General features: G+C 43.0%; 1 protein-coding gene across 7 annotated transcripts in view; it reads right to left on the reverse strand.

Moving 5' to 3' along the window:
* The window catches only part of LOC110524526 (PR domain zinc finger protein 5), a 48,185-nt gene extending 34,336 nt beyond the window's left edge, over positions 1-13,849 (reverse strand). For 4 of the 7 annotated variants that reach the window (XR_016496307.1, XR_016496308.1, XM_036978340.2 and 1 more), the window contains exons 1-11: positions 13,607-13,844; positions 12,695-12,778; positions 9,991-10,113; positions 8,737-8,905; positions 8,155-8,332; positions 7,809-7,907; positions 7,573-7,694; positions 4,839-4,918; positions 3,017-3,101; positions 2,751-2,908; positions 474-567 (exon numbers count right to left, since the gene is read on the reverse strand). Coding sequence is in view for 5 of the 7 variants with exons in the window: in XM_036978340.2 (XP_036834235.2) it covers positions 474-567; positions 2,751-2,908; positions 3,017-3,101; positions 4,839-4,918; positions 7,573-7,694; positions 7,809-7,907; positions 8,155-8,332; positions 8,737-8,905; positions 9,991-10,113; positions 12,695-12,778; positions 13,607-13,705 (1,291 nt within the window). In the remaining 2 variants the exon portion in view is untranslated. Of the gene's footprint in view, positions 1-473; positions 568-2,750; positions 3,102-4,838; positions 4,919-7,572; positions 7,695-7,808; positions 7,908-8,154; positions 8,333-8,736; positions 8,906-9,990; positions 10,114-12,256; positions 12,278-12,694; positions 12,779-13,606 lie in introns of those variants that run through there. The other 3 variants (XM_090235917.1, XM_036978341.2, XM_090235915.1) reach the window with 3 other exon arrangements.
* Between the last annotated feature and the right edge of the window lie 4,479 nt (positions 13,850-18,328).

The raw sequence follows: 18,328 nt of genomic DNA on the forward strand, positions 1-18,328 counted from the left end.
CCTCAATGACCACTGTGTCTGTCTGGCTATGACACTCAGGACTAGGAGGACCACTGTGTCTGTCTGTCTGACTGGCTATGACACTCAGGACTAGGAGGACCACTGTGTCTGTCTGTCTATCTGTCTGGCTATGACACTCAGGACTAAGGAGGACCCCTATGTCTGTCTGTCTGTTTGACTATGACACTCAGGACTAGGGGGACCACTGTGTCTGTCTGTCTGTCTGGCTATGACACTCAGGACTAGAAGGACCATTGTGTCTGTCTGTCTGGCTGTCTGGCTGGCTTTAACACTCAGGACTAAGAGGACCACGACACAGAGGACCAGGAGGTTCTGGAAGCCCTCAGTATCTCATGCTAAAACAAGGTCTGAACTAAGGGCTATAGCATCTATGTGTTGTAGGGGCCCTGAACGTAGGTACTAGTGGCTACAGTCTCACATTCTGAGAGATACACAAACAAACTCATACTTACTGTTGTGGATGAGCAGGTGGCGCTGTAAAGAGAAGGGGGTGCGGAACAGGGCCTTGCACTCCTCACACTGGAACGGCCTCTCCTCTGAGTGAGTCTGGCGAAAGAACAGGACAGCATTTACGGTTAAGGTACACAGCATCACTGAAAACTACCTCTGATTTCCCCTCTCTACATATCTTGGTATAAACATACCAGTTAGCTGACCATCAAAACCTACACCTTCCTTTCTATTTAATTGACTAATATTGAGTAAATAAGTATTTAATGATGCGGTCAGTTCGTGAGAACAGCTATCAGAGCTAATGTGTGGCCCTGACACCCCCTAAATACAGTGCATTTGGAAAGTATTCAGACCCCTTGACTTTTTCCAAATGTTGGTACATTATAGCATTATTCTAAAATTGATTAAATTGTTTTTTTCCCTCATCAATCTACACACAACACCACATAATGACAAAGCAAAAAACAGGTTTTTAGATTTTTTTTGCAAATGTAACACAAATAAAAAACAGAAATATCTAATTTACATAGGTATTCAGACCCTTTACTCAGTTGTTGAAGCACCTTTGGCAGCGATTACAGCCATCGAGTCTTCTTGGGTATGACGCTACAAGCTTGGTACACCTGTATTTGGGGAGTTTCTCCCATTCTTATCTGCAGATCCTCTCAAGCTCTGTCAGGTTGGATGGGGAGAGTTATTTTCAGGTCTCTTCAGAGATGTTAGATCGGGTTCAAGTCCGGGCTCTGGCTGGGCCACTCAAGGACATTCAGAAACTTGTCCCGAAGCCACTCCTGTGTTGTCTTGGCTATGTGCTTAGGTTTGTTGTCCTGTTGGAAGGTGAATCTTCGCCCCCAGTCTGAGGTCCTGAGCACTTTGGAGCAGGTTTACATCAAGGATCTCTCTGTAGTTTGCTCCGTTCCCTTTCCCTCTAGTCTCCCAGTCCCTGCTACTGAAAAACATCCACACAGCATGATGCTGTCACCACCATGCTTCACCATAGGGATGGTGCCAGGTTTCCTCCAGACTTAACGCTTGGCATTCAGGCCAATGAGTTCAATATTGGTTTCATCAAACCAAAGAATCTTGTTTCTCATGGTCTGAGTGTCCTTTAGGTGCCTTTTGGCAAACTCCAAGCTGGCTGTCATGTGCCTTTTACTGAGGAATGGCTTCCGTCTAGCCACTCTACCATAAAGGCCTGATTGGTGGAGTGCTGCAGAGAGTGGTGTCCTTCTGGAAGGTTCTCCCATCTCCACAGAGGAACTCCAGAGTTCTGTCAGAGTGACCATCGGGTTCTTGCAGCAGACATTTTCTGGTACCCTTCCCCAGATCTGTGCCTCGACACAATCTGGCTCTACGGACAATTCCTTTGACCTATTGGCTTGGTTTTGTGGGACCTTATATAGACAGGTGTGTGCCTTTCCAAATCATGTCCAATCAATTGAATTTACCACAGGTGGACTCCAATCAAGTTGTAGAAACCTCTCAAGGATGATCAATGGAAACCGAATGCACCTGAGCTGAATTTCGAGTCTCATAGCAAAGGGTCTGAATACTTAAATAGGTATTTCTGTTTTTTATTGTAAATAATTTTGCACAAATGTCTAAAAACCTGTTTTCACTTTGTCATTATGGGGTATTGTGTGTAGATTGATGAGGGGACAAATAATTGAATCTGTTTTAGAATAAAGCTGTAACATAACGAAAAAGTCAAGGGCTCTGAATACTTTCCGAATGCACTGTACATCTCATCTATTCTCTCACTCCCTCTAAATCTCCATCTCTTCTCTTGGTTCAATCTGAGCGCTGTCTCCTGTCTCTGTGTTGATGTGGAATCAGATGTGTGAGCATTGGGGTTTGGGTTAGAGTTAGGGTTAGGCCCCATGGTTGATTTGGTATGTTGACTTGATGAAGACAAGTAGCTTGAGGGGCTAAGGTTCAAAGTACATTTGTTTATGTGTACCCCACATGTCTGTCTGAGTGACACCCTATTCCCTTAAGTAAATATGGAAGTCTTCAGGGGGAGGCAGGCCACAGACGCCACAGAAACCCAATGAACACTGAAGAGACGTCTAACAATGTTAGCTCTGAAGCAGGGAGAGTATGCTTGTATGTTAGTTTGTGTATGTATGTGCTTGTTAAGTTTCAGCATTATCTCCATCAGTAAAACTTGCATATTAAAAACCACCCATTTAAATCTGTCACATCCACCTTTTATATAGTTGAAGCATTCTGTCATTCTGAAAAGAGACTACAGCTTTCTGACCCTCCCTGTTCACCTTCTTGTGGTTCTTGTAGACGTTCCTGTGGGCAAACTCCTTCCCACACAGCTTACACTTGTAGGGCTTTTCCTCACTGTGGATGATCTTATGGGCCGTCACCTGGTCCAGACGCTTGAACCAACGACTGCAGACCTCACAGGTATACGGACGTTTCTCTAACCAGGAACAGAGAGAGAGAGAGAGAGTATACGATGTCTGAGTGTAGCTGTGTGTGTGTGTGTGTGTGTGTGTGTGTGTGTGTGTGTGTGTGTGTGCTCTCTTACCTGAGTGAGTGATCATGTGGCGCTTAAGCTGATTGGTCGAGATGAATTTCTTGTCGCAGGCAGCACAGTCGAATATCTCATGTACCTGGAGATACATAAATTAGCCAACAGACCAGATACAGGAGGGTTATGTAAGAGACAGAGATAATGGATTTCACTGCACGCTGTGTTCTGTAAATGACAATGTATGACCTTGATGTGTAACCTTTTCCACTTGCAGGCAGAGGAGTATTCACAGACACACATACACACACTCTTTCACTCCTTGCTCAATTACGTCAGCACACAGAAATATAATTAAACAGCTGAAAAGTTTGAATCCTTCTCCTGCTCTCAGCATGGTTTGAATAATAGCACATTTGATAGCTGTTCTGCCTAATGCTACAATATGCTGAGACTGAAATGCTCCTCCGCTCAGAGCTTCAAAGATTGAGCAGTCCAGGATAATTCTAATAATGACTGGTTTAAGTAGCTTTTGTGCAAACGTATCATCATGCTAAGTTGGAGTGCTCTAGTGCGAATCATAATCCTGGGTTCTGAAGTGTCTGTCTCTAGCTCAGCTGTGACATGTCTTCTGTTCTATAGAACTTTGGCCCAACAATGTTTCTCTTTCTTTGCTTCATGTCTTTTTAACCTCCGCACACGACTGTTCCAATGAAGTCTGTAACATATGAGCTGTGTAAATATGACCAAATAAACTACTTCATACAAGAGAAGAATGAATCATTGATTGAATTCAAATCTCCCTGTATCAATACACATTTTCTGTGTCTACTGTCAATGAGGAAAGAGCCTCTCTCACAGACAAAGACTGATGATTAGAGCATCAGTAATACAGGAAAGCTTATTAAACCTTTCTCAAGTTCACATGTGCCACGTATAGAATGGATAGGACTGGCACTGGCAGCATGAAAAGGTCAGAATAGGGCAATGTACTCTCCCTTTTCAAATACATTGGTTGGCAGTTTGGAGATAAGAAAAACCTGATTGATTGACTGATAGTTCTGGAACAGATCATTTAAACATGTCTAAGTGATTAACAGTAACACAACCTTTGCTGATGAAGTGTGTTCATCATGAATCTCTTATGACCCTGTTCAGTTCATTCGAGTGGATTAATGTCTTCTGATTAATCTATTGGATCAATGTTGACAGGGAACATGAAACCCCACCCAAACACCAGCTGGGTTCACGGGTCATAAATATAAAATCCTAATTTTGGATGGGAAGCCAAACCAATTGCAAGTCAATCAAATAACTCACTGCAAAAACACTCTCCAAGATAATTCACTTCAAGCATATAAAGATGCTTCACTGTGAAATAGTTTGTGATGGAAATACCTTACCTCCATTAATCTCTAAAAGTAATGTAACATAATGGTTCTGTGGTTCTGTCATTTTTCCGGGTCCATCTCTGAGAGGTAGAATCCTGCCGCCACGGTTAAAGCCTTATAGTCTACTCACCATGCCTCTTAGGTTTCATGAGAGTCTGTGGGGATGAGCTTGTGAAATTAAAACCAAACTTTCTCTACTGTCACACGGTCTGAAAATGTAACATCTTGAACATAAAGCCAACCTTCTGAGAGAGAAGAAGAGTGAGACAGGAGACAGAGCGTGGGATTAGTGGACAGGAACAAAGAAATGGAACAAAAAGAGATGGAGGGATATGGAGGAAATAGAGCTTAAAGGAACAGACATGGCCAGTGTGAAACCAACCACACACACCTGACCCAGGACACCGGAGGGCTAAGTGGACTGGGAGCCATTACAACATACACCTTACACCTATCCAGTCCTTCCAGATCTCTGGTAGGAGCCTGACCTTGCGATGTTCCTGGAGGTTCAGTAAGGAGGAACATTTCCTGTTGCAGATGGTGCACATGAGCTTCCGCCTGGAACTTCCTGAAACACAATGATTGGACAAGCAGAGTTACCAATCCTGCTCTTCATGCCTCAATCTACATTGTGATGATGTCGTGGCTAGCAATAGCAACAATGGTTAGGGCATTCCACATGTTAATGAACAGCATAATCACTCACCTCATGGCAACGCCAATTCCATCGGAAGCAAATACACACATTCTATCAGATAATCACGAGGTCAAAGTTTAACTACCAGATGTATGTTCTCTTCTGACTGTCGGGGGCAACCAAGATGTAACATAAACATGACAGGGTCACTAATGAAGGCTGTCTGCATCTATTGCCCACATATTGGTTAGATCAACGTTGTTTCCACATCATTTTGAATTTCTATGTCCCTCCATGCACCCTTTGTGACTTCTAGGAAGAGTCTAACACACTTAACCCCAACATTTCTCCAAGTTTTCACCATGATTGTAAATCCCTAGTTATTTTGTTGCTTAGACAAATTCATTTCTGAAGATGATTATTTATTTCATGTGATGAGTGATTCATTTACATCTGTCCCTCATTTTAAGGTCAACCCTGCTACACGAACTGAACTCTGAACTCTAAATATGATACAACTTTTCATTTAAAAAAAGAAAACATGCAAGAAAGATGGAGAATCTAAAAGTCAAATCATCATGTAAAAGCAGGTGAGCTGGTTCAACTCTGTTGGGCCATTTGCTGGTGTTTAGTGGAGTAAAACTGAGCAGGTCGAGCATAGCACGTCAACCATGTTACACAGAGATAGACAGGCTAGAACTGTTTTAAATATAAATAGTTTAGATATATTTGGTGAAGCTTGCATTCAATTGCCACTGCCTGTTGCACACAACAAGCTTCCATTCCCCCAGTCACAACGGGACTCATGGTTGATTTAAGGTTCACCCTGTTACGATCAACCCTGTTACCTTATTTGGCATTTAATAGGCACTTACTTTTGTAATTCATTTAATTTAACCTCGAAATGGGAAAACACATTTTTTATTAGGATAGCCATGTGCACTTTATAACAGAATGTTAACATTTTGTGAAATCAAATTTTTCTTTAGACCAAGTTACACTTCTCAAAAAGCACAGAATTGATTGAACGACCCATTTATTTACGAGTCATGTGTGCCACATTTATAGAGCTGACACCACATCCCTCTCACCTACACACTCCTATAGTGACCAGACTGTTAAAAGATCAAAACAGATACTTGTTTCAAAACTCAAAAAATAAACGTCCTCTCACTGTCAACTGCGTTTATTTTCAGAGAACTTAACGTGTAAATATTTGTATGAACATAAAAAGATTCAACAACTGAGACATAAACTGAACTATTTCCACAGACATGTGACTAACATAAATGGAAAGATGTGTCCCTGAACAAAAGTAACAATCAGTATCTGGTGTGGCCACCAGCTGCATTAAGTACTGCAGTGCATCTCCTCTTCATGGACTGCACCAGATTGACCAGTTCTTGCTGTGAGATGTTACCCCACTCTTCCACCAAGGCACCTGCAATTTCCCTGACATTTCTGGGGGGAATGGCCCTAGTCCTCACCCTCCAATCCAACAGGTCCCAGACGTGCTCAATGGGATTGAGATCCGGGCTCTTCGCTGGCCATGGCAGAAACCTGACATTCCTGTCTTGCAGGCAATCACGCACCGAACGAGCAGTATGGCTGGTGGCATTGTCATGCTGGAGGGTCATGTCAGGATGAGCCTGCAGGAAGGGTACCACATGAAGGAGGAGGATGTCTTCCCTGTAACGCACAGTGTAGAGATTGCCTGCAATGACAACATGCTCAGTCCGATGATGCTGTGACACACCACGACGGACCCTCCACCTCCAAATCGATCCCACTCCAGAGTACAGGCCTTGGTGTAACGATCATTCCTTTGACGATAAACACGAATCCGACCATCACCCCGGTGAGACAAACCTTTTTGCCAGTCCTGTCTGGTCCAGCAACGATGGATTTGTGCCCATAGGTGACGTTGTTGCCGGTGATGTCTGGTGAGGACCTGCCTTACAACAGGCCTACAAGCCCTCAGTCCAGCCTCTCTCAACCTATTGCGGACAGTCTGAGCACTGATGGAAGGATTGTGCGTTCCTGATGTAACTCGGGCAGTTGTTGTTGCCATCCTGTACCTGTCCCGCAGGTGTGATGTTTGGATGTACTGATCCTGTGCAAGTGTTGTTACACGTGGTCTGCCACTGCGAGGATGATCAGCTGTCCATCCTGTCTCCCTGTAGCGCTGTCTTAGGCGTCTCACAGTACGGACATAGCAATTTATTGCCCTGGCCACATCTGCAGTCCTCATGCCTCCTTGCAACATGCATAAGGCATGTTCACGCAGATGAGCAGGGACACTGGGCATCTTTCTTTTGGTGTTTTTCAGAGTCAGTAGAAGGGCCTCTTTAGTGTCCTACGTTTTCATAACTGTGACCTTAATTGCCTACCGTCTGTAAGCTGTTAGTGTCTTAAGGACCATTCCACAGGTGCATGTTCATTCATTCAATTCAATGTTCATGTTCATTCAAATTATCTTTGAAAGACAGGGTCCTGAAAAAGGGACGTTTATTTTTTTGCTGAGTTTACTTCATCACCAGTGTGGACTATATGTCTGTATACATGTCTGTGAGACGGAGACCAACCTGTGTGGACGTTCCCTTTGTGTTTCTTCAGAGAGTCTTTGCTCTTGAACCTCTTCCCACAACTCTCAGCCTTACAGATGAACCTGGCGTCTCCTCTGCACGCCTCCTTGTGCTGGTCATAACTACACACACACAGAAAATACAGACACAGTCACTCAAATACACAGGAACAGATGGCAGCCCCTGTATACATATTATGCTAATGTGTATGTTCGTATCTAGTTATGTAAGCCTACCTGGACTCTGAGCTGAAGGTGATGTAGCAGAGGGAACACTGGTGGTGGGCTCTGGAAGAGTCTCCTGAAGGACCCAGGGTCTCCGCACAGTGCAGAACACTGAGCGCAAAATGAAGGAGGTATACAGAGTCAGATAGGAGTAGGCTATAAAGATATGAACAGCAATACTACTACATTTCCAGGTGTCCTACATCAGAAAACTAATAAAGAGGCTGATTCAGTTGTATGAAAATGTACTGAGTGTGTTTCTGTCAGTTCCACTATATGATCCACTTGGTAGCATACTTCTGTGTAACTCAATAGAGTGTCAGGTAAGTAGAGTAGAGAGATGATGTAGGCTACACACTGGCGCTGCAGGGCTTGTTTGATGGGGAACTTCTTGCCACAGTTCCTGCACTTGTACTCCTTCTCCTCAGTACTGGGTCTCTGGTGGAGGCTCTGGAGGTGGGCTGCTAGGATCTCCTCGCTAGGGAAGCTGCTCTCACACAGCAGGCACGGGTGGTCCTCCTTCTTGATCACCAGCTCTGCACACATACAGTCATTATTACAAATTACACACACATGCAGCCGTATCAGCTGTGTGTGAGTATCAGCTGTGTGTGAGTATCAGCTGTGTGTGAGTATTAGCTGTGTGTGAGTATCAGCTGTGTGTGAGTATCAAGTATCAGCTGTGTGTGAGTATCAAGTATCAGCTGTGTGTGAGTATCAACTTTGTGTGAGTATCAGCTTTGTGTGAGTATCAGCTGTGTGTGAGTATCAGCTGTGTGTGAGTATCAGCTGTGTGTGAATATCAAGTATCAGCTGTGTGTGAGTGTAAGCTGTGTGTGAGTATAAGCTGTGTGCAAGCATTACATACTTCAAGCATAAACTGTTGGACTGACAAAACACTGTTTATGAAGGTTTAGGTAAAACTTTGTTAGGCATTTACCCATTTCAACAAGATGTTTGGCATCTTTGCTGTTTTCATCTTCATATTTGATGATTTCTTCTTCCTCCTCCTCTGACTCTTCCTCCATATCACTGTCCAGGTAGCCTATCAGCAGCTCTGTGTCTGTATCAATGTCGTCCACTGCCAGGTAGAAGATATTCTCTCCATCCTGAGAGATCAGAACCACAATCCCCATACCCCCCCCCCCCCCCACACACACACACACACACACACACACACACACAGAAAAAAAGAGTAGCTGAAGGTTGAACTCATTAAACCTAGACATTCATCTGCTGAGGCTTGATTAAGGTCGAAGGTCAAACACTCCAACTCCTAAACATGTCGTCATTAACTTCCACATCCTAAAGGTCACGGTCTAATCAAATCAAAGAGTCATTTTCTTTTGGATAAGGCATTTATAAATACACATATATATTAATTTAACAGAGAAACACAATAAATTAAACTTTTGATGTAACACAGATCTCTAACACACATGAATGACCTTTGAACAAGTGATCACTTTAGCACTGTGGCATTAATGACAGAACCTCAGCCAGAAGATCACAGGTTCTGTTCTACTTCCCTTCTAAATTCTCCCTTCTTCCACATTTTTTCTTTTTCCTCTAGCTGAGATATCCCAGGCCAAGCCCTGACTCATGTGTGTGTGTGTGTGTGTGTGTGTGTGTGTGTGTTCACGACTTTGGCCAATAGATCTGATTGTGTATGGGTTGTATGTGTTTGTGGGTTTATGGATATAATTAATCTGATCTTAATCACAGACTGACATGTTTTGTTACATTTCAATGTAAGGGATGCACAAAGCACTAGAGAAGATTTTCATAATAAGTTCAGACACTTTGAGAGAGAGTTACTTACAGCTGTGAAAGACACCTCAACTCATACAGTCATCAGACATAACCACCATCACATCTTCTTTTGATATGGCAGGCTTGATCAGTAACACATGGTGCAATCTTACAAGCTGTCTGCACAGGCAGACAAAACAAAAAAATCCACATTCCCCTTCATTTCACTCTCACTATCCATCTCAACTCACTCTCACTAACTTTCCCTCTCTTCTCTTCTAGTCTTTCTCTCTGATGTCCATCTCTCTCTTTATTTCTCTCTCTCCTTCTCCCTCTCTCTCTCCCCTTCTCACTCCGAGATATGTGCTGATATCCAGCTCTATCTGTGTCTCTCCCTGTAGATACGTCTGAAGGTGTTACTATCTTCAGCGTGGGGCTGTACCTGGATTGCTGCCAGGTTCTTCTCCTCTTGTGATGGCGCCTGATGGACAAAACGCAGCCAGTTGGCATGGCGAGGGTTACTGGCATCCAAAACATAGAGCACATCGCCTTTATTACCTCGGACCTGAAACAGAAAACAGACATGCCTATCAAGAACATGAAATACTGTTGGCTGGAATTAACGTCTCCTTTCCATACAGACCGAGCTTCTTGATCTAGCTTTGTGTTCATCTGGAGATGCTGTTTTACAAACTAAATCACAGTTGCCATGAAAAACCCTGTGATATAAAACAATGTGGTTCTATCCAATATAACATGAAAGTTATAGATTACTAGATGATTATATAACACTGAGAAAGAATATAAAATGCAACATGCAACAATTTCAAAGATGTTACTGAGTTACAGTTCATATAAGGAAATCAGTCAATTTAAAAAAAATAATTAGGCACTATGGATTTCACATGACTGGGAATACAGATATGCATCTGTTGTTTAAAAAAGGGCAGGGGCGTGGATCAGAAAAACAATCAGTATCTGGTGTGACCACCATTTGCCTCATGCAGTGCAACACATCTCCTTCACATAGAGTTGATCAGGCTGTTGATAGTGGCCTGTGGAATGTTGTCCCACTCCTCTTCAGTGGCTGTGCGAAGTTGCTGGATATTGGTGGGAACTGGAACACGCTGTCGTAGACTTGGATCCAGAGCATCCCACACATCCTCAATGGGTGGTTGACATGTCTGGTGAGTATGCAGGCCATTGTGGAATTGTGTACAGATCCTTACGACATCCTTACGACATGGGGCCCAGCATTATCATGCTGAAACATGAGGTGATGACGATGGATTAATGGCACGACAATAGGCCTCAGGATCTCATCACGGTATCTCTGTGCATTCAAATTGCCATGGATAAAATGCAATTGTGTATGTTTTCCGTAGCTTATGCCTGCCCATACCATTACCCCACCACCACCATGGGACACGATGTTCACAACATTGACATCAGCAAACACTCGCCCACACGACGCCATCTGCCCGGTACAGTTGAAACCGGGATTCAACCGTGAAGAGCACACTTCTCCAGAGTGCCAGTGGCCATCAAAGGTGAGCATTTGCCCACTGAAGTTGGTTACGATGCCGAACTGCAGTCAGGTCATGACCCTGGTGAAGACAACTGAGTTTGTAGATTCGGTTGTGCAAAACCACAGTTTCATCAGCTGTCATCTGAGACTATCAGGCAGGTGACAAAGCCGGATGTGGAGGTCCTGGGCTGGCCTAGTTACACATGGTCTGCGGTTGTGAGGCCGGTTGGACATACTGCCAAATTCTCTAAAATGACGTTGGAGGTAGATTATGGTAGAGAATTGAACATTACATTCTCTGGCAACAGCTCTGGTGGACATTCCTGCAGTCAGCATGCCAATTGCACGCTCCCTCAAAAGTTGAGACTGTGGCACATTGTGGAGTGTGACAAAACTGCACATTTTAGAGTGGCCTTTTATTGAACTCTGCACAGGGTGCACCTATGTAATGAGCATGCTGTTTAATCAGCTTCTTGATATGCCAAACCTGTCAGGTGGATGGATTCTCTTAGCAAAGGAGAAATGCTCACTAACAAGGATGTAAAAAAAATTGTGCACAATCTTTGAGAGAAATAAGCTTTTTGTGCATATGGAACATTTCTGGGATCTTTTATTTCAGCTCATGAAACCAGCACTTTACATGTTGCATTTATATTTTTGTTCAGTGTATAATTTCAGACCACACCTGAATTCTTTATGGCTGACATATAATCAATGACTTGTACTTTTAACTACACAGAAAATAAACATCATCTCACTGATCTGAAATGTAATTAAACCTGTCCCTTATCTCAGATAAATTCAAAACCTCATGATGGGGATAAAACATAATTATAACAAAGGCACACGATGCGGGTGGAGTTTGCCAAACCAAGACTCATTACAAAAACAAGACTCTACAGTCAACATCAAATCAAAATAAAATTTGATTTGATTTGAACAAGTGTATGTGCATCAAACTAGCATCAAATTAAGCATCACCTGTGCTGTATCTGAACTGCCACAGAATTCATCTATTTACCCTTTCATTTCAATAGTAGGCCTACAACGAACATAAATATTATTTATTGTATTATGTAAAAGTAAGGTAGTCTGTTTTAGTATCACCTCGAACATCAGTCTGGTGTCTGTGCTGTGACTGTAGTGTTAAAGGACTGAAGGTAGTCTGTTTTAGTATCACCTCCCACATCAGTCTGGTGTCTGTGCTGTGACTGTAGTGTTAAAGGACTGAAGGTAGTCTGTTTTAGTATCACCTCCCACATCAGTCTGGTGTCTGTGCTGTGACTGTAGTGTTAAAGGACTGAAGGTAGTCTGTTTTAGTATCACCTCCCACATCAGTCTGGTGTCTGTGCTGTGACTGCAGTGTTAAAGGACTGAAGGTAGTCTGTTTTAGTATCACCTCCCACATCAGTCTGGTGTCTGTGCTGTGACGGCAGTGTTAAAGGACTGAAGGTAGTCTGTTTTAGTATCACCCCCCACATCAGTCTGGTGTCTGTGCTGTGACGGCAGTGTTAAAGGACTGAAGGTAGTCTGTTTTAGTATCACCTCCCACATCAGTCTGGTGTCTGTGCTGTGACGGCAGTGTTAAAGGACTGAAGGTAGTCTGTTTTAGTATCACCTCCCACATCAGTCTGGTGTCTGTGCTCTCATCCAGCTCACTTGGTAGTTTCTTCTCTCCAGCAAAAGGGCCAAACTTTTCCCCCTTGTAGAAAACACACGTTGTCAGAATTTGAGGATACAAGATATTCATTTTCTTGTCTTTCTTTTTTACTAGAGGCATTTTCCATTTTGTCAGGGGCTATGTGAAGGCAATCAGATATAAATTGTGCGATGGAACAGATGCCAAAATAATGTAGTAGTAAACATTGTAAAACAATATAGGACTATAGTATTATAATACATAGTATTGTCCATGAATCCATCCTATGCGTTTCACTTTGGACCTACAAGTTGTAGTAGCCTAGTTCAAACACCCAACAAGAGGGGGTGTGGTCAAGATGTGCTCCTCGTGAATGAAGCATTCATGTTCAAAGTTTTGACCAATGTGAGATTGTAATGAATAACGTTTGGTAGCCTGGCCATGTGCAGTGTTTAATAACTTTCAGTAAAAAGCATTGTTTGCACCATTTTCAACCACCATTGTTTGTAACATTGTCAAACTTGGTTACAATATTGTGTAATAGCCTATAATACTAGACACATTTTGAGTATGCAAGTTAAATTACAGCATAGGAAACGTACATTAGAAAGTGTTCAATATGTATCAACACGTGTTACTGTGTAACACACGAGAGTTGAGTTCTAAGTGAACATTGTTATGGAGTGAGCTAGTTACAGTATCTACGTGGCACTGCACCTCAGAGCAGCATTAAAGTAGGCTATGGCTTGAGATTTTGGGAGCGACTCGCAAAAAGAACCCAAAATACGAACAGAAAACTGCCTTTCTCCCATTCACCGAATGAGTTTTGCACGTTGGTACGTTTCTTCGTGCCCAAAACATACAAAATTGTGCTGTCCAAAAAAACCAAACCTTTTTCACTTGTCTCGCCGTGTAAAGCCCGATTCCATCCTGGACATTAGATGATTTCAAAGAAAATCTATCTGGCACATACATTCCCAACATTGTCATTGCTCTGAGCGAATCCCTAATGTGATCATTAGAAACTATGCCAGCGGGGAAAGTAATGACTATTGTCTGTTTTCGCAAACACGAGAGTTTGCAGCGGGGTGTTCTCTGTAATTCGGTCCAGGTTAAATTTCCTCTCTTGCTGCACGACTAGCAGGCGTCCTGATTGGTTCAAAGTTTGTTACCAGAAGCTACATATTTTGTTAAGGATGCTCACGCACTTTGAAGTCCCTCTGTCCTCTAACTTTGGATGACGAACAGTAACCACAAACATATGCAAATCTAAAGTTGATCAGGTCTTTACATTGGTTCTTCTTATTATTATTTATTTATATATCTTTTTTATATATCTTCAATGTGCCTATGTATATATACACTACCATTCAAAAGTTTGGGGTCACTTAGAAATGTCCTTGTTTTTTAAATAAAAGCACCAGTGTCAAGGTCAACAGTGAAGATGCGACTGCAGGATACTGGCCTTCTAGGCCAATAAAAATAAAAGATTAAGATGGGCAAAAGAACACAGACACTGGACAGAGGAACTCTGCCTAGAAGGCCAGCATCCCGTAGTGGTCTCTTCACTGTTGACGTTGAGACTGGTGTTTTGCGGGTACTATTTAATGAAGCTGCCAGTTGAGGACTTATGAGGTTTCTCAAGATAGACTCTCTAATGTACTTGTCCTATTGCTCAGTTGTGCACAGGGTAGTACACAGCGTGGTACGAGATCTTCAGTGTCTTGGCAATTTCTCACATGGAATAGCCTTCATTTCTCAGAACAAGAATAGACTGACGAGTTTCAGAAGAAAGTTCTTTGTTTCTGGCCATTTTGAGTCCGTAATCAAACCCACAAATGCTGATGCTCCAGATACTCAACTAGTCTAAAGAAGGCCAGTTTTATTGCTTCTTTAATCAGGACAACAGTTTTCAGCTGTGCTAACATAATTGCGAAAGGGTTTTCTAATGATCAATTAGCTTTTTAAAATTATAAACTTGGATTAGCTAACACAACGTGCCATTGGAACACAGGAGTGATGGTTGCTGATAATGGGCCTCTGTACGCCTATGTAGATATTCCACTTAAAAAATCTGCCCTTTCCAGCTACAATAGTAATTTACAACATTTAACAATGTCTACACTGTATTTCTGATCAATTTGATGTTATTTTAAATGGACAACAAATGTGCTTTTCTTTCAAAAACAAGGACATGTCTAAGTGACCCCAAACTTTTGAAAGGTAGTGTATTGATATAGTGTATTGATATATACTAGTCCTGTCAAATATATATATACCTGACCATTTGGCAAGTGTGACCATTTGGCAAGTGTCTTCACTGACATTTTCAACTTCTCCCTGACCCAGTCTGTAATACCTACATGTTTCAAGCAGAACACCATAATTCCTGTGCCCAAGAACGCCAAGGTAACCTGTCTAAAAGACTATCGCCCCGTAGCACTCACATATGTAGCCATGAAATGCTTTGAAAAGCTGGTCATGGCTCACATCAACACCATCATCCCAGACACCCTGGACCCTCTTCAATTCATATACTGCCTCAACAGATCCACAGATGACGCAATCTCTATTGCACTGCACATTGCCTTCTTCCACCTGGACAAAAGGAATGACTGCGTGTCCACACACGACGCCAACACCATCATTACGTTTGCTGACGACATGTCGGTGGTAAGCCTGATCACAGATGCAGATGAGACAACCTTTAGGAAGGATGTCAGTGACCTGGCAGTGTGGTGCCAGGACAACAACCTCTCCCTTAGCATCAGCAAGACAAAGGGGCTGATCATGGACTACAGGAAACAGAGGGCCAATCCCGCCCCCATCCACATTGACAGGGCTATAGTGGAGCGGGTTGAAAGCTTCAAGTTCCTAGATGTCAACATCACTAAGGAATTAACATGGTCCACACATATCAACACAGTTGTGAAGAAGGCATGACAATGGCACTTCCCCCTCAAGAAGCAGATCCTCAAAACGTTCTACAGCTGCACCATTGAGAGCACCTTGACTGGCTACATCACCGCTTGGTATGGCAACTGCTTGGCATCCAACCGTAAGGCACTACAGAGGTTAGTGTGTACGACACAGTACTTCACTGGGGCCGAGCTCCCTGCCATCCAGGATCTCTATACCAGGCTGTGTCAGAGGAAGGCCGTAACAATTGTCAAAGACTCCAGTCACCCATGTCATAGACTTCTCTATCTGCCACTGCAAGCGGTACCAATGCACTAAGTCTGGAACCAACAGGACCCTGAACAGCTTCCACCCTCAAATCATAAGACTGCTAAATAGTTAACCAAATAGCTACCTGGACTACCTGCATTGACACCGTTTTTCCCTCCTTTGACGCATCACATACACTTCTGCTAGGCTAATTGGCTTGACCTACTGTACCAAACTAGCTTACCTGGGTATGGTTTGGGTCATGCCTCTGTGACAGTTATAATGACAGTTTTATGAACCCCTTATGATACAAGCTAAAAGTAATATCAGTTACTGCTGTAGGGCCAACACTGAGCAAAATCAGCAATTGTGTTTCCACTGCTTTAAAATACCCTCTCAAGGAACTATGGTACTCTGATCCAATTGCTGTCCCCATAATCCCTATATTGCTTCTGTATGTGCAAGTGTGTGTGCGTGCATATGCTCTCGTGCGTGTGCACAATAATATGATGACTTTGCTATCCTTAGATAAACATATCCCACTGGGAACAGTTCAACATTTGGTTTTGATTTACATTTGGTTGAGTTGTCAAATAATGTGAATTCAATGTGAAATCCCCCCCAACATTCACCATATCATTGGATTTAGGTTAAAAGTTGGGTGAAAAAAATACAAAATTCAGTTTTCAACATTGATTCAACATCATCACATTACATTTTTTGTTGTTGAAATTATGTAGAAACAATGCTGATTAAACCAGTTTCTACCCAGTGGGATTGCACTTTTTTGGTTGAAGATCTCATGTACCTCCTAACCGCAAATCAAATCAAATTGTATTGGTCGTGTACACGTATTTTGCAGATGTTATCACAGGTGCAGCGAAATGCTTGTGTTTCTAGCTCCAACATTGCAGTTATACCTAACAATACAGAACAATACACACATATACACAACATTTAAAGAAAATAATTCAGAATTTAGAAACATCAGGACGAGCAATGTCGGAGTCCGGAATGTAAAAATATATATAGGTATGTGATGGTGTGTATAGACATGATGGACAGTATATGACTAGTAAAGGTGAGTACAGCATTAGTTAAATAGGATGAGCCTTGACTAGGATACATTATGTGCATATGAACTGGGTAAAACATGATGTAAACATTATTAAGTGACAGTATTCAATGACTATGTACATAGGGCAGCAATCTCTAAGGTGTAGGGTTTAGTACTAGGCGGTAGCCAGCTAGTAACAGTGTTTGTTTAAAGTTCAAGGCAGGGTACTAGGCGGAGGCTGGCTAGTGGTGACTATTTTACAATCTGATGGCCAGGAGATAGAAGCAGTTTTCCAGTCTCTCAGTCCTAGCTTTGATTCACCTGTACTGTCTCTGGCTACTAGATGGTAGCAGGGGGAACAGGCCATTCCTTGGGGGCCCAAGACAAATTTCTTCAGCCTCCTGAGATTGAAGAGGCACTGTTGTCAGTGATGTGCACGCAGATGAACTTGAAGCTTTTCACTCTCTCCACTGCGGCCCTGTAGAAGGCCACGATCAGCTCCTTTGTTTTGTTGACGTTGAGGGAGAGGTCCTTTTCCTGGCACCTCTCTCCCAGGGCCCTCACCTCCTCCCTGTAGGCTGTCTCGTCATTGTTGGTAATCTGGCCTACCACTGTTGTGTCGTCTGCAAACTTGATGATTGAATTGGAGACGTGTGTGGCCACGCAGTCATGGGTGAACAGGGAGTACAGGAGGGGGCTGAGCACACACCCTTGTGGGGCCCCCGTGTTGAGGATCAGAATAGTGGAGGTAATGTTGCCTACCTTCACCAGCTTGGGTCGGCCCGTCAGGAAGTCCAGAACCCAGTTGCACAGGGCGGTGTACAAACCGGTGATTGTGTCATCCGTTTATCTGTTGGGCGGTATGCAAATTGTAGTGGGTCTAGTTTGTCGGGTAAGGTGGAGGTGATAGGATCCTTCACTAGCCTCTCATAGCACTTCATGATAACAGAAGTGAGTGCTACAGGGCGATAGTCATTTATTTTGCTTTCTTGGGTACAGGAACACTGGTGGGCATATTGAAGCAAGTGGGGGACAACAGACTGGGATAGGGAGAGATTGAATATGTCCGTAAACACTCCAACCAGCTGGTCTGCACATGCTCTGAGAATGCGGCTTGGGATGCCGTGTGGGCCAGCAGCCTTGCGATCTTCCTATCTAGGTCAGAGTATGATGAATTAACTAAATAGTATACCTTTATGTATTTAGAAACCATCTTTGCAGGAGGACTTCACACAGTCTTAGTAACTTCACACGTGAATGCTGGATGAGAGAGTATACAAAAATACATTATGCGTCTTTTCAAACTCAATCTCTGACCGTTAATGAGGGAGAAATACATCCCCCACCTCGATTGGTTGACTCACCCTGCACAACAGAGATTAGTGTTA

This window comes from Oncorhynchus mykiss, chromosome 5 (assembly GCF_057628025.1).
Source record: "Oncorhynchus mykiss isolate SJ-2025 chromosome 5, ASM5762802v1, whole genome shotgun sequence".
In the NCBI taxonomy this organism is placed as follows: Eukaryota; Metazoa; Chordata; class Actinopteri; order Salmoniformes; family Salmonidae; genus Oncorhynchus; species Oncorhynchus mykiss.